This window comes from Typopeltis vanoorti, chromosome 11 (genome assembly GCF_054136105.1).
Source record: "Typopeltis vanoorti isolate ZY-2024b chromosome 11, IOZ_Tvanoo_1.0, whole genome shotgun sequence".
NCBI classification, from domain to species: domain Eukaryota; kingdom Metazoa; phylum Arthropoda; class Arachnida; order Uropygi; family Thelyphonidae; genus Typopeltis; species Typopeltis vanoorti.
This window is the reverse complement of record NC_143559.1, coordinates 5,186,278-5,211,676: the sequence shown is the minus strand read 5'-3', so window position 1 is coordinate 5,211,676 and position 25,399 is coordinate 5,186,278. Positions and strand designations below refer to the sequence as shown.

General features: G+C 35.0%; 1 protein-coding gene across 1 annotated transcript in view; it reads right to left on the bottom strand.

Annotated features, from left to right (window-relative positions):
- Mgat1 (alpha-1,3-mannosyl-glycoprotein 2-beta-N-acetylglucosaminyltransferase) overlaps window positions 1-25,399 on the bottom strand; it is a 328,989-nt gene that overhangs the window by 162,947 nt on the left and 140,643 nt on the right. Inside the window, exon 5 of the mRNA XM_090400969.1 lies at window positions 20,040-20,148. Within this exon, the coding sequence (XP_090257095.1) occupies window positions 20,040-20,148 (109 nt within the window). The remainder of the gene's footprint in view (window positions 1-20,039; window positions 20,149-25,399) is intronic.

Sequence of the window (25,399 nt, the reverse complement as noted above, 5' to 3'; positions counted from 1 at the left end):
TGACTAAGTTTATGAATGTTCCATTCAGAAAAGGTTGCATGCTGAACTACAAAGCAGGAAATTATGACCAACTGAGGAATATAATGAGTTCAGTGAAATGGTATCCATTGCTGGATGGAAAGAATATCAACAGCGCATGGGAAGCATTTAAACAATATTTAAATGATGAGATATCAGAATGTGTCCCTAGAGTTCAAAGAAAAAACAGAGTAGGAGTCAAATGGATGAGTAATCTTATTAAACAAGAGATTCATAAGAAAAGAACGATGTGGAAAGAATACCGTGTGCATAAGGATGACGTCTGTTATGAACGTTATAAGCAGCAGGCAAGAATAGTCACAACTGTTTTATGGAAAGCAAAGTCAGAGTATGAAATGAAACTGGCTCTGCATGCTAAAGACAACCCACAAGAATTTTGTTAAAACTATCAACCTGGTGTAGGCAACATTGAGCTCACTGTTATCTCTTCACTAGACGAAGAAATGCAGGTGTGTGAGGACAAAGTATTAGAGCTGTTGCACAAATTGAATAAGAATTCAGCAATAGGGACTGATGGGATATCAGCAAATGTGCTAAAAGAGTGTTCAGCTGAACTGGCCATTCCTTTGACCAGGCTGTTTAATATGAGTCACAGAACAGGGAAGATTCTGCAGGAATGGAAGGAATGTATGGTTATTCCGTTGCACAAGGGTGGTGCAAAGACCGATGTATCCAACTATAGACGAATTAGTATCTCAGGAGTGGTGGTAAAGATTTTGGAAAAATTGGTTAGGGCTCGTATTCAGAAATGGCTTGACAGTGAATCTCTACTTTGTAATGAAAAATATGGGTTTACTAAGGGAGGTCATGTTTTATCAACTTGCTCACATTCTATAACAATGGTACCATTGAACTAGACAGGGGAATGGATACACCATGATACTTTTGGATTTGGCTTTTGACAGAATACAGCATGGTAGAATGTTGCATAAATTGGAGAAAATGGGTTTGGGTTATAGAATATTAGCATGGATAAGAGGATGGTTGACTGACAGATATCAAAAAGTGGTATACAGGGGATGTGAGTCTGCAAGGTAACAAGTGGTGTAACGCTTGGTCCACTGTTATTCAATCTGTACATTAATGATATTGGGAAGGATTTGACAAGCGACATAGTTATTTGCTGATGATGCAAAGATAGGTAGGGTAATCAGGAATGCTGCTGATATGCAGTACTTGCAGAATGGTTTGAATACGCTGGAATTATGGGCATGGGAAAAATGGGTGCAAATTCAATGTCAGTAAATGTAAAGTCATTCACTTCGGCATGATTAGATATCCAATGTTGTATTATATTGGTGGGATTAGGATAGAAGAAACTGATGAGGCTAGGGACCTTGGAGTGTTAATACAAAGGAAGTTGAAGTTCAGGGGCCACGCGGCAAAGATTGCAAATAAAACTCAAAAGATAATTGTAATGCTGAAATGAATGTTCACGTGTAAAGATGTCATTTTGCCTCTTTACAAGGCCTTGATAAGACCTCACTTGGACTTTGGACTATTGCGCGCAGATCTGGTCTCCTCGTTTCTATTGTGATTCTGATATATTGGAGAGAGTGTAAAGGAGTGTGTTAAAAATGATATCAGGATTGTGGAACACTGATTAGGAATTTGTAGACTGCACACACTAGCAAACAGGAGAAAGAAGGGGTGATATGATTGAGACTTACAAACTTCTGAAAGGGTCATACAGGATTTCAATTGATGAAATTTTTCAATTTATGGAGGGTGGGGAAAGGACGAGAGGGCATTCTTGGAAGCTGAGAATGAAGGCTGCTAAGAAGGGGATGAACACTAGATTTTTCTCTCAGAGAGGGGGTGCATGATTGGAATGGATTGCCATTGGATGTTGTGAGTGCAAGCAGTGTGAATGAATGCAAGAATAAGTATGATAGCTGGTGTGTAGCATGTAGCCTCCCTTGATGAGTCTGACTCCCTGGAGGTCTCTCTTAATAATAATTGTTGTCAAATATCAGCCCCAAGAACTTGGATTCTGGTGCAAGTGGGATTCAAGTATGACCTAGTGTGAGTTCTGAGTCCAGCAAGCACCCATTCTGAAAGATAGTCAATGGCTTGCTGAGGCTATATGAAAGACAGAAGATGGTCAAGTCATCCATTTGTGTGTTTTGGGCAATCCTTACGGTTGGAGGTGCTACGTGCTAAGATACTAACTGCTCACATTTTAGGAATCTCGAAAGAATGCTTCCAGTCAGACTAGATGATTAATTGTGGAATGATATTTGGGGAAGCCAGAATGTGCAAAAATGCTGTTTTCCTCTCTCTTAAAATGCTATTTTCCTCTCTCTCCAAAAAATGTATAAAAGATAACCATTTTTTCCAGAATCTTGCAGAAGCAGCAGGTCAGAGCAATTGGCTGATAGCATATTGGTTAATATGGACAGGTTAGAAAACGTTAGTAAGAGACCTTTTGCCAGGTATCCTGAAAAACGTTCTCACAGAATATTCTATTGAACAGGTGAGATATTTAGTCATCTCATAATAGATGTTATCTGGTCCAACAGCAGCTGTGTGGCATTGAAGCAAAGCAGCTCTCATTTCTTCTTTTGTGAATGGCCTGTTGTATTCTTAGTACTGCTTGAAGAAACAGAATCTATTGTTTTCCTGCTTTGCATTTTTAAGCAAGGAAACTATGGTGGGGAAAGGATAAGAAGATACTACTGATATTTTACCAAAACTCTCCCTGAGTCTGTTGGCAATTGTGCATTCATTATGTTAAGGATGGAAAGCTGGTAGGTGGTGTATCTACTATTCATTTTCCAAATTTTGTCCAAGATTTCTTTACTCTTGGTTGCTTTTGTTATGGAAGATGTGTACTACATCCAAGAATGATGGATATATCTTGCTTGGACTCAGGTATGTTTGAAAGCAATGAGGTTTGTTATTGTTGGCTATCTGCAATCATCATTCCACCATGACTGAAAGCAACATGAAAACTGACTGGATATTTTAGGAAATGCAGTTGTTCCAGATTGTGTAATATTCTGTCACATGGTTCACTGCATCACTTAAGGAGTTGAGTAGACTGTTGCAGAACTAAATTCTGCTAAAGTAGAGGAGGTTGGGCCAATCAGCTAACTCAAATTTTCGTTGTGATATTCACAAAGTTGTACACAACTACCATGTAAATAGATGGGTATCACAGGGAAGTGATCATTCCCAAGTGAGGTCTTCAGTTTCTACCTTAACCTTCCAAATGGCCAGGACGTCTATAGACATCCAACTAAATCTGGATATGATTCAGCTATGTTTAAAGAACCAGGATAAGAAGTGCAATTTGACCATCCTGTCCATTAGAAGGTGTGATAAACCTTCACGCTGAAGAGAACAGTTAATTGGATTATCTCACGTTCGTAGCTACCTCTCAGTTGCCTATAACAAGAAACGCACATCCTTGTTCTATGCTGGTCAACTGAATTTTAGTTATATAGGATAGACTAAAAATAGAGAAATTATTTATATTTTTGTTTTCTCTTTTTATTGTACAATACAATTTTAATTTCTGGACAAAATAAAGGTCTTGCATAATTTCTGCACTTAAATATTGCCTTACCTTGGAGAACCAATTTCATTTTTAATTTTTTTGCACTAAATTTTTTCTAATCGCTTTCTAGACAAAACATTATTCTTTGTTCTCGAAGAAATTAATTCACGATAATTATTTGAAATATTCTTTTAAAAAAAGGAAAAAAAACCGGCTGCCAACGTTCCAGATTATATTATTTTTATTTTTGTACAAAACCATCGAAATCGAATAATACTTCACAGATTTCCTTTAGGACATGTTGGAGCAACTTTGCTTTATAGAGAATAACGTGAAATTCTTTAATCATATCACTAAATTTTTTCTTTATATTATATAGTAATCTACTGTTCTTTGTACTTTCACTTTCTTGGTTTCCCTGTATAATTGGTCATTACAAAATGAAATTAACAGTTATAGATATTAACTGCATAATTGAGATATTTTATTCTCCAATTTTTAAAGTAAGCGATACATTTGCTTATATTTTTATCATTCAAAATATGCATATCAAATGTGAAATTTCATTTCCTTTCACAATACAAATGAACGTTATTTCGACTTTGATAGCATCACCCCCCCCCTCCCGTTGCAACATTACCAGACACCCGAAAGCTGTTATGAAACATAGGTACAGTTTTTATTTCATTCGTGATTTTTCCATAATAATTGTTCCACATAACGTTTAATTTTTTTGACACAGAAACTAAGTTTTGATTATTATAAATTTGCAAATTATAAATAAGAAAATATACATATTATTTCCCTATTATTATAAATCAGGAAGTTATGTGACGTTGGCTAATAGGGGAAATTAATATTTAAAAATACTGTCATCCTACAAATGCAATATCAGAATATGCTTCGAATGTCTGCTAATCAATCAGAAAGATGGAAAAACAGAACAAGGAATTTCTGCCTGTAAAATATTCAGTTATTGCACGAGGTACTTTAGTGTGCTGCCTTCTGGGCATGTTCTTTTGATCTGGATCCCAGTGGTGGTGGTGGTGTGGGAGGGGAGTTGGTAATTTCTGTTAGTCTACAACTTGTTACTGGGCAGAAAGAAATATTAGAAAGTATACCCAATATACAATTCATTTGTGAGATGGCAAGCAAGAGCAGCAACAGCAATAGCAGTAATTTTTTTCAAGATAATTATCAAATAATTTAGAATTTTTCGATAATAAATAAACTGATCACTATAAATAAAGAAATCATTTTTGGCATAAATACTTCATCAGCCTGTAAAAGAAATGCCAGTTTTGCTGTGTAGGATATCTGAACAACAGAAAACGAAACAAGACATTCTTGCTTGAGGCAATTTAGTGTGACTTCTAGGAAACTTTCTGTCTTGTGTTTCTCAAAAGAGCAATCTAAGACTTTTAGCTTTTCCTCTAGGTAAGAGGATTATTGTCCAGCATTTCTAAGACGTATTTCAGAAATAGCAATCAGCAGATAGTAATATTTAGATTTTTTTTTAAAAAAAAAAGAAACAGAAATAACACAAGTGAAATTTCTTTGTGTGGGTTTTACATGTTGAAAATACAGCATAGTATTTCTAAATCTTAGAATAATTTCAGCAGACCACTGATTTCAGATTCAAAGAAAGAGTACAGAATTAGAAGCTTCAATATACAACAATATTATTGCTTTATTTCTTTTGTCAAAACGGTAAACTGAAATAAGAGATTTTAAATTTTTAATCATTCTATACAGGATATCCTTCCTATTATATTTTCAACATATCTACAGTGGTTAAGCACTGGATATTTTAGTAATGTGCATCCTACAAAAAAAAAAAAACCTCTGCTGCAATTTTCAGCAAAAGAAGAAGGCGAAGAGTCTCTGATAAAATACCATTAGGTATAAATTTTTGATACTAAAAAAAGATACAATATCAGAAACCGAGTAATGCAGTTTATAATCATTTGTTGTTCATAAAATCGTTCCTGAAATTGAAATGTGACAATCCATATAAAGGTATTTTGCAAAGAAAGAAAGCAAAATGTCATATTTATTTCACTAAATGTTATTTAAAAATATAAATATTTGACAAAATATTTTAAACGTAAACAAACATTTGAAAATTTGCGAAAAATAATCTATACTGTCAGTAAAGTGGAGGAAATTAACTATTACTAAAGTATATTCATTGCAAAGGCTGATCTATGGTCATTTCAGGATTGATTATTTATTTTGGCAGTGTGAAACTTCTATTTTTGGAAAGAGACAAGAAATAAATTGTTCAGTAAAAAAAAAAAAAAAAAAAAAAAAAAAACGATCAAATATCCTAGTACAGTGAAGAAAATTCGAAGTAACAGAGTACATGTAAAGACAAGTGACACAAAAGTCGCTCGACCACAGTTAATCCGCTAATGGCTCTCAAATCGCCGTTAAGGGATTAACAGCGGAGGAGGGTAAATACTTGATAAAAGATAGAATGCTGATGAAGTTTTGATCCATGAAAAAGTCTGGGGTAGTCTTGCTATTTCATCCACCTTGGCCAGTAGGAGGGTTAAAAGAGTAGGAAGAGGAAGGGATAGTAGCTTTGTTCAGGTAGGCATGCAAATTTTTTTTTTTTTTTTTTTTTTTTTGATGTTTTAATGGTTTCTGAACATTCTTGGGGCTTATTGAAGGGTTTCTGATAAAGAGGATGAAAAATTATTTATTCTCAGGAGGCAGTTGGTTCAGCACCAGAGCTCCTCACCCACCACAGAACTACATGTGGATGCCCATTCTCCAGTAAGCACTGACTGTGCTTGAGAGTGGAATGATAGGACTACATCAGACACTATGCTTGCTGTGATTTTTTTCTTCTTTTTTTGTGTTGAGCCCATACACAAGAGGTTGGTTGATCAACCTAAAGTACATCTGTGCCGTGTGATGCTTTGAGGTAGCCCTGTATTCCACTCCCAAGTACAGTTAGTGCTTACCAGAAAGTAGGCATCCATGTGAAGGTCTGTGGTGGGTGAGGAGCTCTGGCTCTGAACCAACTGCATCCTGAGAATAATTTTTCATTCTCTTTATCAAGGGTCTGAACAAGCCCCAACTATGTTCCAAAACCATTAAAATATCAACAGAAAGCATCAGAAGTAGCAACAAGTGCACAACATTTCTTATGACTTACTACAACACAATTGATTCTTGCAGGCAGTCCACTAACTGACAGATATTGTCCAGGCCATCCAGGACCAACTGTCTTGCCAAAGCAGAGCAAAACTATCAGCACCCCTTGCCTTGAAAGTCTACAGTCACAGCGAGGCATTGGATTCCCAGTGATGGTGGTGTGGAAAATAGGACAGTAATAAGGATTCAGGAGAAGGAGTACAGAATAGAAGGCATAGAAAATAGAATAAGAATGAAAAAGGCCTATATCTGGAATGATCTTGACCTATATCTTGACCACATTCAGGTGGCTCATATAGTGGGAGCTTTTGGCTGATATGCTACATTTATTATCCCAGGGACTTTCTTACCAACATATATTTTTGACTGTCATGTGTTCATCATTTATTCATGCATGAATAGGAAATATGCAGAAATACTCATATAACACAAACTCATGGATAGGCTTATGTGTTTGTCAGACATGTTGTAATAGATTTCATATGATATGAACATGAACACAGATGGATAAGAAAATAACTATTTATTAACTTAAAAGCTAATATTTTGCGATATTTCGGCAACGTCACGTTGCCATCTTCAAAAGGAACTTCAAAAGGCACAACAACACAGTAACTGAGAAAGAAGTGATGAAGCTATTGTTCTCCTCAAAGTCCTGATGGTGCCCTCCCCTAGCAGGCAAAGTAGGTGTTCTTGGCCATTGGGCTGAAGGTCTGCTGATGTAAGTCTCCCAAATTTGGGGCAGTCTCATACAACCAAATTTGTTTAGGTTTGGAGAGTTTCTTAGGGCTGAGGCTGATTCCATACTCTTTCGAATTTGTATTTGCTACGGTGTATTACTGTAGCTTTCTTCCACTGTATTCTGTGGCGTGTATCCAGAGCATGGTCTGCAAGACCAGAATGGCTGTACTTGTGAAAACGGATGTAGTCCTTGTGTTCCAAATTTCTGATATTCGCTATCCTGCCTGTTTGGCCAAAGTAAGACAGTTTACAGCTGCAAGGGACCTGGTATACACCAGGTAGATCTACGTGCACGTGCCTTTTTTGTAAGTTCCTTTTGAAGATGGCAACGTGACGTTGACGAAATATCGGAAATATTTATTAAAGTGTAATTTAATTTATATTCGTATCTACGTTGTCAATTCCTTAATTGACAACGTAGATACGAATTATTAAGTGATTTAATAATTCGTAGATTTTTAAGTGATTTAGTAATGCATAACCAACGTATAAGCCTGTCTACGAGAAAAATGTTACTTAGTTGAGTCTATACCATTCGCTCCTCTCTGATTAAGCTTACAATAAGCACTTCACAGAGAGAGTCAAATCTGTGATGTAACTGGACATAGCCCTCAAAAATTGTAGTGGATTACTGACTTATATATCTGAACTCTCGGATACCACTTCAAAGAGAAGAAGTGGTATCCCAGAGGTTTGACCCTTTATCTTTCAAACATTTCTGAGGGTATTGAAAAAATTTTGAGGAAATTTATCTTATACCTATTTTTTTTTTTCCCCTATAAAAATTTTTTCTTCGAAGAATAAAATATTCTGGCCACAACTAAGAATAAACTCACTTCTGTCTTTGCCTGGTGTTTATCACGTCTCATATGGGCCATCTTTCTTATTTTGAATTGCTCTGTGGAAAACAGAATTAGTGAACAAAATATCTAGTATGGGGAGTTTCATATGAGCACAACATGGGGTAACAAAGGAACACAAAGATCCTTCAGAAGAGCATGCAACTTGTCAACAAAATTTGCTTTAGCATTTAAAAAATCTCTGAAACCTTACTGCATTGCCCTAATTTAAATCATGATAATGGCTTTTCGCTTTCAAAAGTTTGGAAGATTCTTATTCACATAAACTAATTAGTTTTTTATTATTATTTTTTTTTTGCTTTATCTTACTTCAGTTTATTTGGTATGATTTTTGGTTTGCCTAGCACTCAGTATCTGCTTAAAGCAGTTTGCTGATGCTTAAAATTTGCATTTGCCTTTCGGATGCTTGCTTTTACAATGAAGATAAACTTGCAGTTTGAAACAGAAATTGTGTAATATTTATCATTAGAGTTGTTTCCTTAACAATTAACACTTAATTAAAACAAATGTTAATGTTACAGGTTCCTTGATGAAGTTCACTTAGAAGTACAAATTCTAAGCGCAAAAAACAATGGCTTTTGGCAATCACTACAACTTGCACTGTAACACACAGATCCTCAGATTTAAGATACAAACATGCTGCTTGTTTACTTTTCTAAAGATGGAAAGCAATCTCTTCACTGAAAATGATATCTATTGATCGCTATCTATTGCATCAAATTCATGTTGGCAATTCATGCGTCACAGAAAGATGCTCAATTCACCTTGTCTGCAAATGAAATTGTCATAGCAAGGGGAGATGGTACAACTTAAAGTGTAGTCTTTTCCTCAACAACGTAGATTGTGGAATATAAAGTTTTCAATTAAGTGAAGTAGCAGAATGACACAGGTTCAAAAGAAAAGATTCTGCAATAATCACTGCTTTACCAGCTAATGAGACCATCTAGCCAATCAACAATTGCTCTTACCATTACAAATGCATCCTTTGTTCACACTGAGTGGCCATCCTAGTAATGGTGATTGCAAAGCTACTCATGGTTGATGTGTTAAATTTAGGATTGCCAGATATATCTTCACGAGTTGTTCCATTTACTTTATGCCTGTATTTGTTGCAGTTTTACAAAGAAATCCCCCCTTTTTTTTTATCATCCTAACCATTTATAATAAGTACATCTTATATATATATATATATATATATATATATATAGCAATTTGTAGTATTAACTCGGTACTGGGATATGTTCATATTTATATATACTAACTATAACCGAGACTAGAATAACAAATTTATTCAAAATGCAACATGTTTCATCGGATTGTCCGACTTCTTCAGGTGTGGGAACATAGAAAGCAAGTAAACACTATAAGAAACATTGTATCACTATAAAACGACTATTATAAAATCAGTTAGTTAAGCTACTATTATAAAATCAGTTAGTTAGTTAAGCTAACTGATTTTATAATAAACGTTTTATAGTGATACGATGTTTCTTGTAGTGTTTACTTGCTTTCTATGTTCCCACGCCTGAAGAAGTCAGACAATCCGATGAAACATATTGCGTTTTGAATAAATTTAATTGTTATTCTAGTCTCGGTTATAGTCAGTATATATATATATATATATATATATATATATATATATATATATATATATATATAAATAAAGAGACACAAAATCATATTTAAATATGATCTTGAAATAATGCTTCCATAGTACAATTAAAATAATAATGCAACAAAGTTTCTGTGGTTGGAAAATATCTGCCACCTCCAGTTTCACAATGAGGTGGCAATGTATTTGCTTCTGTGAATTCATATTCTTCATCCCACAAAGAAGGTATAATATTCTGAGAACACACACAACTAACATGAATTACAGTTAATAGGTAGAAGAGGGCACTAGGTGAGGTTTATGGATAGACTGGAGTAAATGAAGTGGTCTCCAAATCAATGAGCTATAGGTCAGAAGTAATATTAATCCTGAGTTTTCTGTTCACTAGACAGAAAAACTGTACAATTAGTGAGGGTGAGAAAGCCAGATCTAATTGTAGACAAGCCAAAATGAGTTCCACAATTCCAATTTTATCACGCTCGCAAAAGTTTGAGTGATCTTCTCTTTCTTTCTAAAGCAAAAGGGCTTCAGCTTGTGTAGTTGTATTTTTTTGGTCTCCTGCCTGATCTTTTCATGTCTGCTTTCCAGTCTCTTCTTACTGGTTTAACTATTCTTTTTCTGTTCAATCTATTAATACGTTTATTCTATTCTGATCTCTTTATTATCCATTCATTCATTTATGAGTTGTAATTGACATTTTTAATAAATATTTTCATTTTTTAGTTAACTATAGCAAATTTTGTTTTATCGACTTTTTTTTTTAATGTTTTTATTTCACGTCATATTTATCTGAGGTAATTTTGAAGTTTCTATTCTTGTTTTACATACAATATTAGTCAGACTGCAATGCAATATTAGTCAATATTAGTCAGACTACTGATTTATATATTCTTAAAAATCTGTAAGTCTACTGCCATGCTATGATAGAGACAAACTGAGGAGTGCAATGATAGCTAATGAATCAATATGCAGATTGTACAAAAGGAATGATGTGGAGTTTGTAGACCTATAATCTGAGTTTGATAGATGGAAAGATTTGTACGATGCTGATGGACTCCACTTAAATGGATTAAAAGTTAGGTATCTAGGAAGCCCAAAGAAACACAAATGCGTGTGCGTGATGACACCAATGAAATGAATGAGTGTGTGAATGAACAAAAAATGCTGAATGTAATCTCTCAGGCAATAATATCAAATATGGTAGTCAATTCAGGATGTACAGATGGGGCCTAATGCTAGAAGCATTAGGAATAAGAGGGAAGAATTTTGGGTATCGGTTAGTGCAACCTCAAAAAAAGTTACAGGCATTAGTGAGACTTGGCTAAAAACAAATGCCCTCTAATTGATTAAAGAGCTCAAAGGTGTACGTATTTTGAACACACACCCAGGCTGTTAATGCAAATGTGATGCAATGTTTACATGTCAAAAAGTGTCCTCTTCATGAAGAATTATATATTTTGTTTAATTTTAGTAATCACACAAAGCCAGGAAACAATTAGGGGAGTCTTTAATGGGAATAAATGCAAAAAATATAATATTGGTGATACTGATATTCCATGGATGTTGCACTGTGCACCTAGCACACCTGGAATATTTTCCCCTGATGTCCTCTACATTTACAACACACTAAGGTAATGCATTCCACTCACCAGCCACTCTCCATACAAAGAACCTTCTCCTGACTCTACTGCACATCCTCCTTATACAGTTTCCAGGGATGGTCTCTTGTTCTATTACTCACTCCCATTCTATGAAAAATTTCTTCCATATTCGAAGAAATTTTTCATAGAATGATATCATGGAACCCGATAACAACCCCTAACTAACTTATGTCTCGATCGCACCCCTCTCCCCACTTCTCCTATTCACAAGACTGCAATTTAGATTCTTTCGATCTGTCTTCGTACTCCACAATCCAAAGACCATTGACCATGTTTGTGAATCTTCTCTGGACTTTTTTCTTAACATTCTCCTCACCATGAAAACTTGGTGACCAAATCTGTGCACAATAATTAATCCATATGAGACTTGATAAAGGCTTATACAGTAGAATCATAACCTCTTTATTTCTGCACATAATAGCCTTCTGCATCATTGCCATTATCCGATACTGATCACTGCACAAGTTGTACAATGTGGCCCCTGAATTTCAGGTCCTTGTCCACCACCGCTCCCAGATCTCTCATCTCTTCTACCACCTTTAAAGTTTTGCCACCAAGTGTGTACTTTGCATCCCATCATTGCTTACCAAAATTTCAAAACCTTACACTTTGCAACATAGCTGACAGTTCCACTTTCCCATTCATAAGTCCTCCTGTAAGGCCATAACATCTGTTCGACTCTGCATTGCTCTTCCAGTGTTGCATCATCTACAAACAGCTGCACATATCACCTAAGCCCATCCCAATATCATTAATATACAATGATCCCGAAACTGATCCCTGTGGCACACCACTAGTGACTATCCTCCTTTGGGACACTGCGCATCCATATACCACTTTTTGACACCTACCTGACAGCCAGTCACTGATCCAACTCATTAGTCTATTATCTAATCCCATCTCTTTCAGTTTATTTAACATCTTGTCTTGTGGCAGTGTATCAAAAGCTTTTGCAAAATTGAAGTTTATCATTATATATGTATCTCCCTTGTCCAAGACATTTGTCACCTTGTTAAAGCACGTAGTTAGTGAAACATGATCTCCCTTTAACAAACCCATGTTCACAACCACAAAGAATACAATACTGCTATTATCAATCCATTCTGTATACCTTACCTTAACCATAACTCCAGATATACAGATTAGCCTATAATTTGTAGCCACAACCTTCGCACCACCTTTATGCAGTGGAACAATTTGCCTTCTTTCCACTCTCTTAGAAGCTGTGCTGTTGTAAGACTTATTAAACAGGCATGCCAGTGCTATTGCCAATTCCTTGGAACATTCCCTCGAGACAAACATGGGGATATGTCATCAAATGCTATCACCTTGTGACATGTAGTTTATTTTTTTCGTCATATACTTTCTGTTCACTTTACAATTAAGCCACCCTCTCCTTTGTCTGCTACACTTGAGCTTTTCATGTTTGCAATCTGATGAGGATGAAACACTTATGAATTGTTCACTGTGAATACCTCAACAATGTCTCTGCAACAGTTACCATTCTGCCATTTTCATCCATTATCATCATTTTTCCTTCTACTTGCCACATATCTGAAAACTCTAGGTTTTTTTTTTTTTTTTTTTTTGCCTGATTTACTATTTTCTACCCAAACTATAGTTTTGCTATTCGTACCAACTGATTCACCTTTCTCACCTATGCTTTATACTCCTCATGCAATTGAGTGCTACCATTATTCATCTTGTTCAGTCATTTTTTATATACTCTATTTTTTATTGCTTTTTATATCCTTATACAATTGATTGCTGCCATTATTCATCTTATTCAGTCATTTGAACTTCGAAATACATTCGCACATTGATGTTGTTAATTATTCCTTGGTCAATTCACACGCAGCATCCACTTTTTCTCTCCTGAGCCTATTGGTTGGTTGATAGCATAATCTGTTGATAGTGTTTCCTAGGTAGTAAATTCTTTTACTTGCATTAATCTTCTCTCATCTATTGTGATGTTTATTGGAAGTTTTTCCACTTGATTATACTATAAATTAGGGATACCAAGAAATTATATATTTGGTTTAATAATTTATCCAAGTGTAAGCAAACAAAGTCTGTGCCTGAAGTATTTTCAGGACTGAGCTTTGCTCAGATCACTTTATATAGTTTACATTTTGCTTCTTTGCCTAGTTCTTGTAGAATTTCTCATGGAATTTGGTCTGTTCTTGGCGCTTTAGATTGTTTGAGTTATTTAAGAGCCTTATCAAATTCTGACTAAGAAAAGTGATCCTTTCTCATTGTAGTCTAAAAGTGTCACACCTTATTATTAAAATACTCTGGATTAGAGATAATTGTTGGAACTTTTTCCACTTGGTTATACTATAAATTAAAGATACGAAGAAATTATATACATGGTTTAATCCTTTATCCAAGTGTAAACAAAGTTTGCACCTGAAGTATTTTCAGGACTGAGGCAACTGGTATATAGAAGCTAATGACTTCCAACAACTATCTTTAATCCAGTGTATTTTAATAATAAGCTGTGACACCTTTTGGCTACTCTTATATGAAAATATGACTTCTGCATTACTTCAACCTTAGTATCACTTCTGAGTCTGGCTTCCTCTGATGAGACCTCAATAAAGGTCGAAACTGGTCTGGGTAACGACACTTCCCATAGTGTATAGCATTATACATGTTCATAAGAATATGTGCTCTACATTATGGGATTCTAAGGCAAGTAATGTGAAGTCATCAGTTTCTATATACAAGGTTGCCCTAGTCCTGAAAATACTTCAGGTGCAAACTTTATTTGCTTACACTTGGATAAAGGATTAAACCAAGTGTATAATTTCTTGGTATCTTTAATTTATTGTGATATTTATGATTTGCTCTCAATGCCTGGTACATTTCTTTACTGTTGTTTTTTCTCATTATTTTTTCATCTTTCATTTAGGAGTTTATTCATCTCTCCAGGTGTTTCTTATAGTTCTGTTTCATTTTCTGATATTAAGGCTATGTCATCTGCAAATCTTATTGTATTATAAAGCCTACCATTGATCTTTATTCTGCTATTGATTTTTTTCTTTGAATTCCTTCTGAGCTTCTTAGATGTCAGTATTAAAAAGCAGTGGCGAGAGTCCACACACCCTTGTTTAATGCCCTCTCTTATTTTAGCTTTTTTCCCTTTTCATATGACTGCAGCTTGATTTTTGTATAGTTGATAAATTAGTCTTCTCTCATTGTCTTTTTCTATATCAATGAATGCTATGAGTATGGGTGTGTTTATTCTAAGTGATCATTTGAAGAGATTTAGTATAGCTTCCATTGTCCCTCTATTTCTTCTGAAGCCAAATTATTCATCAAGTAAATATTCTTCTATTTTTCTTTCAATACAGCAGAAGATAATTAATTCTGGTTCAAATTTTAAGACTGTGGGGTAATAGTTTTAACATTTGGTGCTCTTTGCATTCTTGAGCTTTTTTGGAATTGCTAACATAATGTTTTGTTCAAAATCAGTTTATATAGTCTCAGATCTGTGCTCAGATCACTTTGTATAATTTACATTTTGCTTCTTTGCCTAGTGCTTATAAAATTTCTCCTGGGGATTTGGTCTGTTCGTGGTGCTTTAGTCTGTTCCAGTTATTTAAATCAAATTCTGACTAAGAAAAGTAATCCTTTCTCATCTTCCTCTGCCTGCTTTTCTTCTAGGAGTGATTTATCTAATTTCTCTCCTCTATAGAGTTCTTCAGCGTATTGCACCATCTCTGTGTTATTTCATCATCTTCAATTAATACTTTACTTTTCCATCCTTATTCTTCATTGTGCTCAGTGTCTTTTCGACGAATAGTTTTTGTATATCACTGTATGCTCTTTCAGTGTTACTGCTACTCATGTTTATATTGATTGTTTTGTATGTCCACAATGAAAGGATTAAACATCTTTTACCATCATCTACTGTTGCACCCTTACAACAGAATGTTTCTGAGAGCATATTTTGGGATGCCTAGCAAAGGGCAATTATTTTTGATTTTCCTAAGCCAGGGAAGGATTCGAAATCACCCATAAACCACCAAGCAGTTGCTCTAACCAGTTACTTATACAAGATTCTGAAAAAAATGGTTAACTTGTGTTTTTTTTGGTTTCTGGAGACAAACATCCTTTTTTTTCCAGAACACAATCTGGCTTCTGCAAATGTCATTCTATAGCTGATCATCTAGTCTAGCTGTAAGCATTCTTTAAAGATGCCTTCCTAAAATGAAAGCATTTAGTATCAGTTTTCTTTGATATGGAAAAAGCATATGACAGTGCTCAGAGATTTGGAATACTGAAAGACCTACCTCACTTTAGTCTCAGAGGTAACCTCTCTCATTTTATCTAATTGACTCTTTAAGGTCCAAGTAATGCAGAAGTCATATTTTGATATATGAGTAGCCGAAAGGTGTCACACCTTATTAATAAAATACTCTGGATTAGAGGTAGTTGTTGGAAGTCATTAGCTTCTATATATGAGTTGCCCCAGTCCTGAAAGTACATCATGCACAAACTTTGTCTGCTTACATTTGGATAAATTTATAGTATAACTAAATGGAAAAAGTTCCAACAACTATCCCTAATCCAGAGTATGGGGGGGGGGGGGGCAGATAATGGGAAAGTTTGTGTATGTATCTACCTGTGTGGGTTGGTTTTCTCTAAACTGAGAAAGAAAGGGTGCTATTTGGATCATGCATGATTCGAGTATCTAAAAATGCAGCATTATTATTTTCTTTTTCTATAGTAAACTGGATTCTGAAATGCTGGCTGTTAAGGTGAAAGAGAAAGGAGCGTGATATGTCTGAACCATGTGGACAAATAGAGAACATGCCGTTAATATATTTGGGCCAGATAGAAGGTTTGAGTATAGTAGTGTGTATCAAGAATCTGTTTTTCAAAATGTTCCATATAGAAATTGGCTAGAGGGAAAAAGAGTAGAGGATCCATGGCTTTACTCTGTTTATAAATGGTGTCCTTCCAAGTGAAGCAGTCAGCATGAATGGCAAAATTTTCCTCTGATATTACTGATTTTTTCAATTTTACTATCCATACAGTTTACTTTACTTGGACAGTGACATATAGTATGATGAAATAATCCTTATGTACCTGCATCTTCTGGATAGCATCATCTGTCATGCAAAAGATGTTTTCTTAAGCCTACTATGGATGACACAAATATGGATATCATTTTTGTATTCAGTGCATGCGATTATTGTGAGAATCAACTACTTTTAGCTCAAGACCAATTTTAGTCTGGTCAGTATTATCTATAAATTGTAAATGTTTTCATTTGAAAGTGGTGTATGATTACAGTCACTGATGCCCATGACCCAGTGTTGTTTTGATTGTAGTAGTTCCATGACTAGCCAGACAAGTTTCAATTTTTCATAAGGATTGGAGGGTCTGAAAGGCAGCTTTTCAAATTATTTTGTTAGCATGCAAATTTCACAGAAAATAGTTTGAGAAAAGATCACCAATCATATTCAACTTCATAAACGACAGGTCTCAGACATGTGGAAAGGCTTATGTGTTCGAAGTACAAATTTATTTTTACAGTATTGATGATATCACAGAATGATAAGAAAATAACTAATATTTATTAATGTATTTGCTGATATTTCACTGATATTATATCTAGCATCTTTAGTGCACAAAAACTGTTTGTCACAGTACACAAAACAATTTGGTATAACTGTGGGACTAGTTCAAAAAATGTCAAGGACAACACCACTTTTTAAACTAGTCCCACTGTTATACCAAATTGTTATTTCATGTACTGTGACAAACTGTACCAGAGAAATATCAGCAAATAAGGGTAATAAATATTAGTTATTTTCATATCATTCTGTGTTGTAATCAATACCATGAAAATAAAAATTTTAAAAAATAACAAAAATAAAAAAATAAATAAAAATAACAGATCTGTCTTGTTAAATTCAAAAGCTTAATTCAAAGCTAATATTCAGTTCCCTGAGTTTAACTGAGGTCTGCTTTATATTTTATCTTAGATTTAAATGCCAGATAGCTTTTTTTTTCCATTTTAACATTTGGTGCTTCAATGTTGTCATGGAAGTTAAATGCAGTTACCCGTTCTGAACAAGGTGAAGGTATTTGGATGCATGAAGCCTAGCCTTGAGTGCTTAGTTGCACTCAAGGCAAGGCTTTTTCTCCTCACCACAACCAGTTACTATTCAGAAAAAAGTTTTATTTTTCTTTCTTTCTCTCTATTTCTGAATCTATGTATTGTTATCCATTTCTTTTTAGTTTCATAATTTAGCTCTTAATACTTCTTTATAATGTCTTATATATTCTAACTGTAACTAATTTTTGGAATGTATATAAAGATCATGAGTTTATTAGGCAAAATAAAATCTTTTCAGGAAAAGAATGAACTTCATTTCATGAATATGTAGAACCTTTCATTTATTAACTCTCGTATTTAGGTATTATTATTTCCCTCATGAATTAAATAATACCTAATAAAGAGTGGTTCCTGATAAATGAAGAGGCTAATTAAAAAAACAAACAAATATTTTGTTTTGTTTTTGAATAAAACTCTTAATGAGCTGTCATGGCCAAACTACTTGGCTTCATAAACTTACTGATAGTATGACAGAGCAGTTAATCCTATCAACATATTCTACTAAATAAGTTGGTGGTGGGGTTTTTTCTCAGGTAAGTTTGTTTTGTGTGGAAAAAAAAAATTAAGTTTTCAGGAGAAAACCCTGCAAACAACCTCTGCATCAGGAAGTTTCTCTAAAATGTTTCTGAGAAATTAGCAGAGGCAACTCTGATGAATAATCAGCCGTGGGAGCAGTAGTTGCTAACAGGATGTGGAGGAGCAAAGCTGACAGCTTAGTCTCAACCAAAACTTTACATAATCCAATGACAGCACTATGACATGGCGAGTCAGTGCTGCCATATAAGCTCTAGCTCTACTAGAGAAAGCTCTCTAAGGGGCAGTAACTGTAGAGTACCCTTCACCAAGCAGAAGAATAACTATGCTATCAATGAGGGAAGACTCTGGCAAGCAGATGAATTGGCATAGTTCAATCAATAGCTGGCAACCCTAGCCAAGTACTGGTTATTGCTGCAACTGTAACAAAGGATTGGCAAGCTAGTTACAATATTCTGCCAAAAAAGTTCCACGGATTTGAAATCGAAGCTTAACAATACTACCGCATTCAGCGGAGAGGACACGCCTGAACCCGAACTATAGGGATCACGTGAAAAATTGGCCATGTGATTCTCAAGAAGACATTTTCACATCTCAACTGTAAATATCAGAACACTGCACAAAACTGGTAAGCTGAGATTACTCAAAGAGGAGCTAACACACTTGAGATGGATGAAGGTATGGTAGGCCAAAGTGAAGAAAGAAAGTACTACTCTGGAAGAAGAGATCAGCAGCACAGAGAAGGAGTTGCAGTTATAATCAACAAACATCTGATAAACAACATCACTAAAGAAGAACTGCATATACATCAATTCAAAATGTAAAAATCCTCAAGAAAATAGATATCAATACAGACCATGAACTTCTTACAACCAAAATAAACATCAAATTCACCAAGAAGAAAACAGCACTCAAAGCAAAAATACTAGACATTGACATACATAAGAATGCAGCATACACACATCAGTATGGAGAACTGATTACAGTGAAACTCGGAGCAATAAGAGAAGGCATAAGAAACTGCTGAAATCAAGGTAAAGAAGAATTTTTCTAGATGCAGCAGCAAGGATACTGGATTACTTCAAAAAGAGTAACAATGTATGGATGATTGGAGACATTTTAGAACTAGTAGAGAAGAAGGAAAGAAAGAGAGATGAAAAACAAGCTATCAGTAAAATATACCCCTGAAAACAGAATATTTTATAATTACTTAAGAAACAAGTAAACAGAAAATGCAGAGAAAGAAAGATTCAGTAGGTAATGAAAAAAGCACAAGAATGCAAAGATGCATTTGACAAAAATGATGCCAGAACTTTGTACAAAATAATCAAACCAATAATGAGTTGTTGGTTGGGAACTAGTGAGATGCGTAGTGGAGAGTAAACAGAAAATGCAGAGAAAGAAAGATTCAGTAGGTAATGAAAAAAGCACAAGAATGCAAAGATGCATTTGACAAAAATGATGCCAGAACTTTGTACAAAACAATCAAACCAATAATGAATTGTTGGTTGGGAACTAGTGAGATGCATAGTGGAATAGTAGAGCAGAGTTCCCTCCTTGCATTCCTTGGTGGTGTCACATAATAATTTGCAATGAACTAGAAAAATCTCTTACTCCATAACTATGCCTAATGATGATAAGGTAACAGGAAACCCAACAAAAATAGGAACTATTTGGACAATACACTTTTTTTTGCAATTACTCAAAAATAAGAGTATCCCCCCCCCCATCAGGCCCATCATACTACACAAACAGATCAAGCAGAATCCAAACCAAAAGTTCTATAACTTACCTGTATAAGTGTGAGCTGATCTCCGTAAGCCCTAATGGCTTTTGTTGTTGGCTCATGACCACAGTCTTGGCTAACAACAATTGGAAATTGATGTGAAGATGGCCGGTATCTATTTAAAAAAAAAAAGTTTAAAATCCAATATACTGAGACCACATTTAAATTTTCAGCGAAACATATTTGGTATCATTATAAGGTCAAATCAATCAAAAATTTAATTTGTTCCTTAACATATTGCATACATTTTTGACATTAATTATGGCCAAAGAAACAAAAGCTATGATTAGGGTTTATACAAAAACTGGTTTATGAATTCCAGCATTTCCAAAAAAAAAAAAACAATTAAACCGGTTTTTGAATTTTTACAAAAAAATAATTAAAACAGTATAAAATATATTTATATAAGTATAAAAAAATATATTTATACTTATTTAAATATTTTTCAGTTTATTTAATATTTATGGAACTAAAAAAATATAACAGAATCAAATATACTCCATATAAAACCAAATAAAAAAAAAAAACTAAACTCCATGCAAAATATAAATTTTTATTTCATTTACTATTTTTCTTCAGGCAGTATTAGGTTGGCAAATAAGTTCATTCAGTTTATACGTTAGTACAAGTTTACACTGCTTTGCCTGTCACTATTGTTGCACTACCACACAACACTATTGCACAGTTGAAAGGCGACGTTTCACATAACCTTTCAGTGAATTTTTGTTCGGCCTACTTCAGTTGCATGTGTGTAACATATTTTTAGAAATGGAAGGAAATAACGTACATTACCAGCATATTTTGCTTTTTTTATTTCAAAAAAGGCAAACTAGCTGCAGAGGCCCATAAAAAAATATGCAGCATATATGGGGATGGTGCCTTCACAGAATGCGTATGCCAAATTCTGTTCTGGAAATTTTGATGTTAGTGATGCACCTTGCACTGGTCACCCAACTGAGGTTGATTCGAGTGTTGTGAAGGATATCGTCGACAAAAATCGGTCACAAACAGTGCGGGAGATTGCTGCAGTACTGAACATATCTCATACAAGCATTGAAAACCATTTGCACAAGCTGGGATATGTTTCAAAACTCATGAATTGACTGAGGTATATCCAATATGACTGCTCGTATATCCATATGTGATTCGCTGTGACGTTGCCAAGAAAACGACCCATTTTTGAAGCGAATGATTATGAGAATTGAAAAATGGGTCGTGTACGAAAATGTGGTATGTAAAAGATCATGGGTGCACAAGAGCGAACCGCCACAAACAACCTCGAAAGCAGGATTGCACCCAAAGAAGATCATGCTCTCTGTGTGGTGGGATTATAAAGGTGTTGTCCACTATGAGGTGTTACCGTCAGGCAGAACAATTGATTCAACTGTCTATTGCTCACAGTCAACGCGACTGGCCCATGCAATTAGCACAAAATGTCCTGAATTGGCCAGACCCCACATCGTTAACAACCCAGAGTAAATTGTTACGTTTTGGCTGGGATGTTTTGCCACATCCTCCGTATTCACTGGGCCTGGCATCTTCCAATTACCACTTATTCCGATTGTTGCAGAATTCTCTGAATGGGAAAATCTTTGCTAATGAGGAGGCGGTCAAAGACACCTGGATGAATTTTTCGCCAGTAAACCTCAGGATTTTTATGAACGCGGCATAATGAAGTTGGTGGACTTATGGCAAGAGGTCATTGATAAACAGGGTCAATATATAACTGACTAGTATGTATTATATACATTAAATAAAATGTGTTTCATTCCACTCTGAAAAACTGACTTATTGCAAACCCAATATTATTTCAATAAAAATAAAATGTCCACTGAACGATTACTTAATCTTGTTCTTATGCTAGATAGAAAATTGCCTGAAGTAGAAAATACTCTCTCCATGGCTACTGAACTTGGTTTTATTGTTTTCAGGGCATCAAATAATAAACCTAAATTCTTTGTTCTTTTATTGGTTGCCTCAAATACTAAAAATTCAGCCTTCAGTGTCTTCAGATTTGATATTATTTCTTCAGGTTCCTCAAAAAACCTATGAACTGATTTTTCCATGGCTTCTTTTAGAGCACTGCCTTGATTAATAGTTGCTCTGACTCCGATATATACATCATCAGAATTTGTTTCCATACAAGATTTTGGATATATTCTAGACAATATTTTTCCAAATAACTTAATAATATTGAGTTTTGAAGCTAGTGGAAATACACTAGATTTCTTTGTTGAAATGTTTTGTGGAATTTGCAAATATAGCAAAAGGGTTACCAATCCAACTCGTCTTCTTTCTTGAATTTGTACTTCTAAAGCATTTAATAATTTGGAACTAATTTCAGTCTTTAAATTTTTTAGTTCATTTAACAGAAATTCAAATATGCATTCACTTGTTAATAAACTGATGTCTAGCCACCACAAGGCCTCAGCTGCTAGACTTACTGGTCCCAACATTTTAAGAAGCTCTATAATTTTAGGATATTGAGCTTCATTCCACATATGAGAATCACCCAATATCATTGAAAACTAAACAACACATTCTTTAATTGGTATATCTTTCAATTATGGCCTTTCAATTATTCCATCTCATTTGATAGTCAAGAATCAGACTTAATGCCTTTCCTTTTTCTTGTTTTACATGATTCTGAAGGATGCTCTCTCTTACGGGAGATTTTCTAAAAAAAATTGAAGTTTTTCTAATTTATGAAATTGATTGTAATTGTCAGACAACATAGGGAATCCCGTCATATTTAGATCAGGAGAATTTAAAAAATCCTCGCCATAGTCATTTTCACACTCTACGTCATCTTCTAATTCCACGGCTGCCTCATAGAATACCATAATAGAATGTGTTTGTGGATTTGCATGTCAAACATTCACCTGACTCATGAAGATTAGTTTTTACTACAATATGCTTGTGTTGAGGCAATTTCAAGTCAAAATGTTAACATTTTTAATTAAATAATTAATTTTAGTATCTAAATCCAGTTTTTTTAATTTAAAAACCAATTTTCGAATTTTACAAATTTATCCAAAATGGTTTTTAAAAGCCGACAGACCCTAGCTATGATATCATTATATCATATATTAACTACATTCATTTTTGGACTGATATGACCGTTTTATTAGAATAAAACAACCATAAAGTGTTCCTCAACAACAACAAAGGTTGTTGTTGAGGAACACTTTATCAATATATTTCTGTTTTCACCTGCACCCTCACATGGCACCGATGCCTATAGGTTTTTTCCTACTTCCTGTGTATAAATCACTAAAGAAAAGCATTTTAGCCAGTCATTTGCAACAAGTACATTTTGAAATTTTTAGAAATTTAACATTAACTCATGGATGCTATGGATTAGAGAACTCTATACATATAGATGATTATTTGTTTAAACTACAGAGGGGGGGGGGAGAGTTGTGACTAAAAACTTTCCCCAATGCTTCCTTATGCATCATTAGCCTGATATCTTTACTATTCTTGCAAATTTCAAAATCAACTCTGTTCTCCTTCACTTATCCCTGCAATCCAAATGCTCTAACAGTCATCTTTCTCAATGAATGCTCAAAGCTGCCCATTTTCAAATTCTACTGACCAAACTGGAAGAGACACTAGGTATTTGCTGTAAGCAATGATCTAAAGCAAATTCATCTCCCAGCCAGAATTCCTGACAATCCTCTCCACTCACCCAACATTCTGGATATTTTCTTAACTGGTTCTCCTTCCAGATACTTCTGAGGCTCTGCTTGGTAATTCAGATCTCATATGTCATGACAATGACAAGATCTCCAAGATTTTTACTTCTCCTTTCTATGGTCAGACTATTGTTTCCATTCTTGATATCCAGATACTTATTGTGATCATGTAGCAGAAATTATCCATATTGGAATGAAGATCTTCAATACCCACTCTATTCAAAATTTCTAACCTATATCTAAGGTATGGTTTTCCCTAAAAGTATGCCTGAGTGGTCCAAGAAAAGAAAACAGTTTATCATATGTGGCTTGATTCAAAAACTCCAGCTTCATTCACAGCCAACAACACATACAAATCCATCATCAACAGGGAAGCCTGACTCTGAAATGGCTAAATGTAGGAAATCCACTAACTGTGTCAATGGTAGATGTGCTTTCTGGTCCCATGCAAAAGCTCTTAGGTGCAACTTCTGCTGATCTATACTCACACCTCTCTGTTATCAAGATAGTAGTATTGTATCACCTAAAGATAAAGTTATTCACAAGCATCATGCTTCTAATCCAACTCGTGCATAGATGATAAAGGCAAAAATCACTTATCGGTTTAACTGGAACACTGCATTGCATGCCTCCTGTGACCTTTCACTAGAAAGACAGAAGAATCCTGAACCACCTGGATACCAAAAGAAGGTTTCCTGTCCTAATGGTATCCCATTCAGCTATATTCAAGAGATGTGCTTCTGAACCAACACCTGTTCTTTATCATCTCTCTAGACCTTATTATACTCAGCTGGCATCAACCTTACAGCATGGAGACATGCCCATATACAGCCAATTTCGAATAAAAGGTGATAAGTGTTTGATGGCAACATCAAACAATTGATCTACTGCTCTCACCTCAATTTTTATGTAAAGTAGAGAACAGTCAACTTATTCAATATGGTTAGAACTATCAACTAATCTGTGACCACCAATATGAATTTTACAAATCAAGATCCACAGCAGATATATCACCTACATCACCCAAATTTGGAAATGTATGATGAAAAGGTTTATAGAAACCTATGTTGTTGCATTTCACATTTCCACAGAATCTAGTAGGGTTCAGACCAACAAATTGCCATCATATGGCCCACTTTCCTTCCTTTGTAACTGGATTGCCATTTTATCTCAGGTTGTTCACTGTGTGCAATTATGGAAGGTGTTCTCGATCTTCCCATTTTCTGATTAATGCAGGTATTCCCCCAGTGCTCAGTTATTTCACTCACCTTCTTTCTCATATACATAAATGACTTTCTTTCACTGACTTCAAATCCCATCTACAGTTCTGTTGATGACAGCATTTTCTACTCACTCATCCTGCTCATACAACAAATCTTGCGGTGCTCCAACATTCCATGCTTCAAGGCCACAAGTGTCCTAGACACTGATCATAATTTTTATGGGACAATAACAACAGTTATTGAGAAAGGCTACAACCTCCAGATTCTTCAAAAGAATATCAACAGATTACTTTGCTCTTGCCCAGTGCTATCATCTAAATCCTCTCCAAAATAATTGAGAATTTTGAGTCATCTTCTTCACTACAGAGAAGCTCACCAGTTAATCAGCAACCACCAGGCCAATCCAGATCCACGGCTAATCTCTGTCTGCATCACACACCACTGG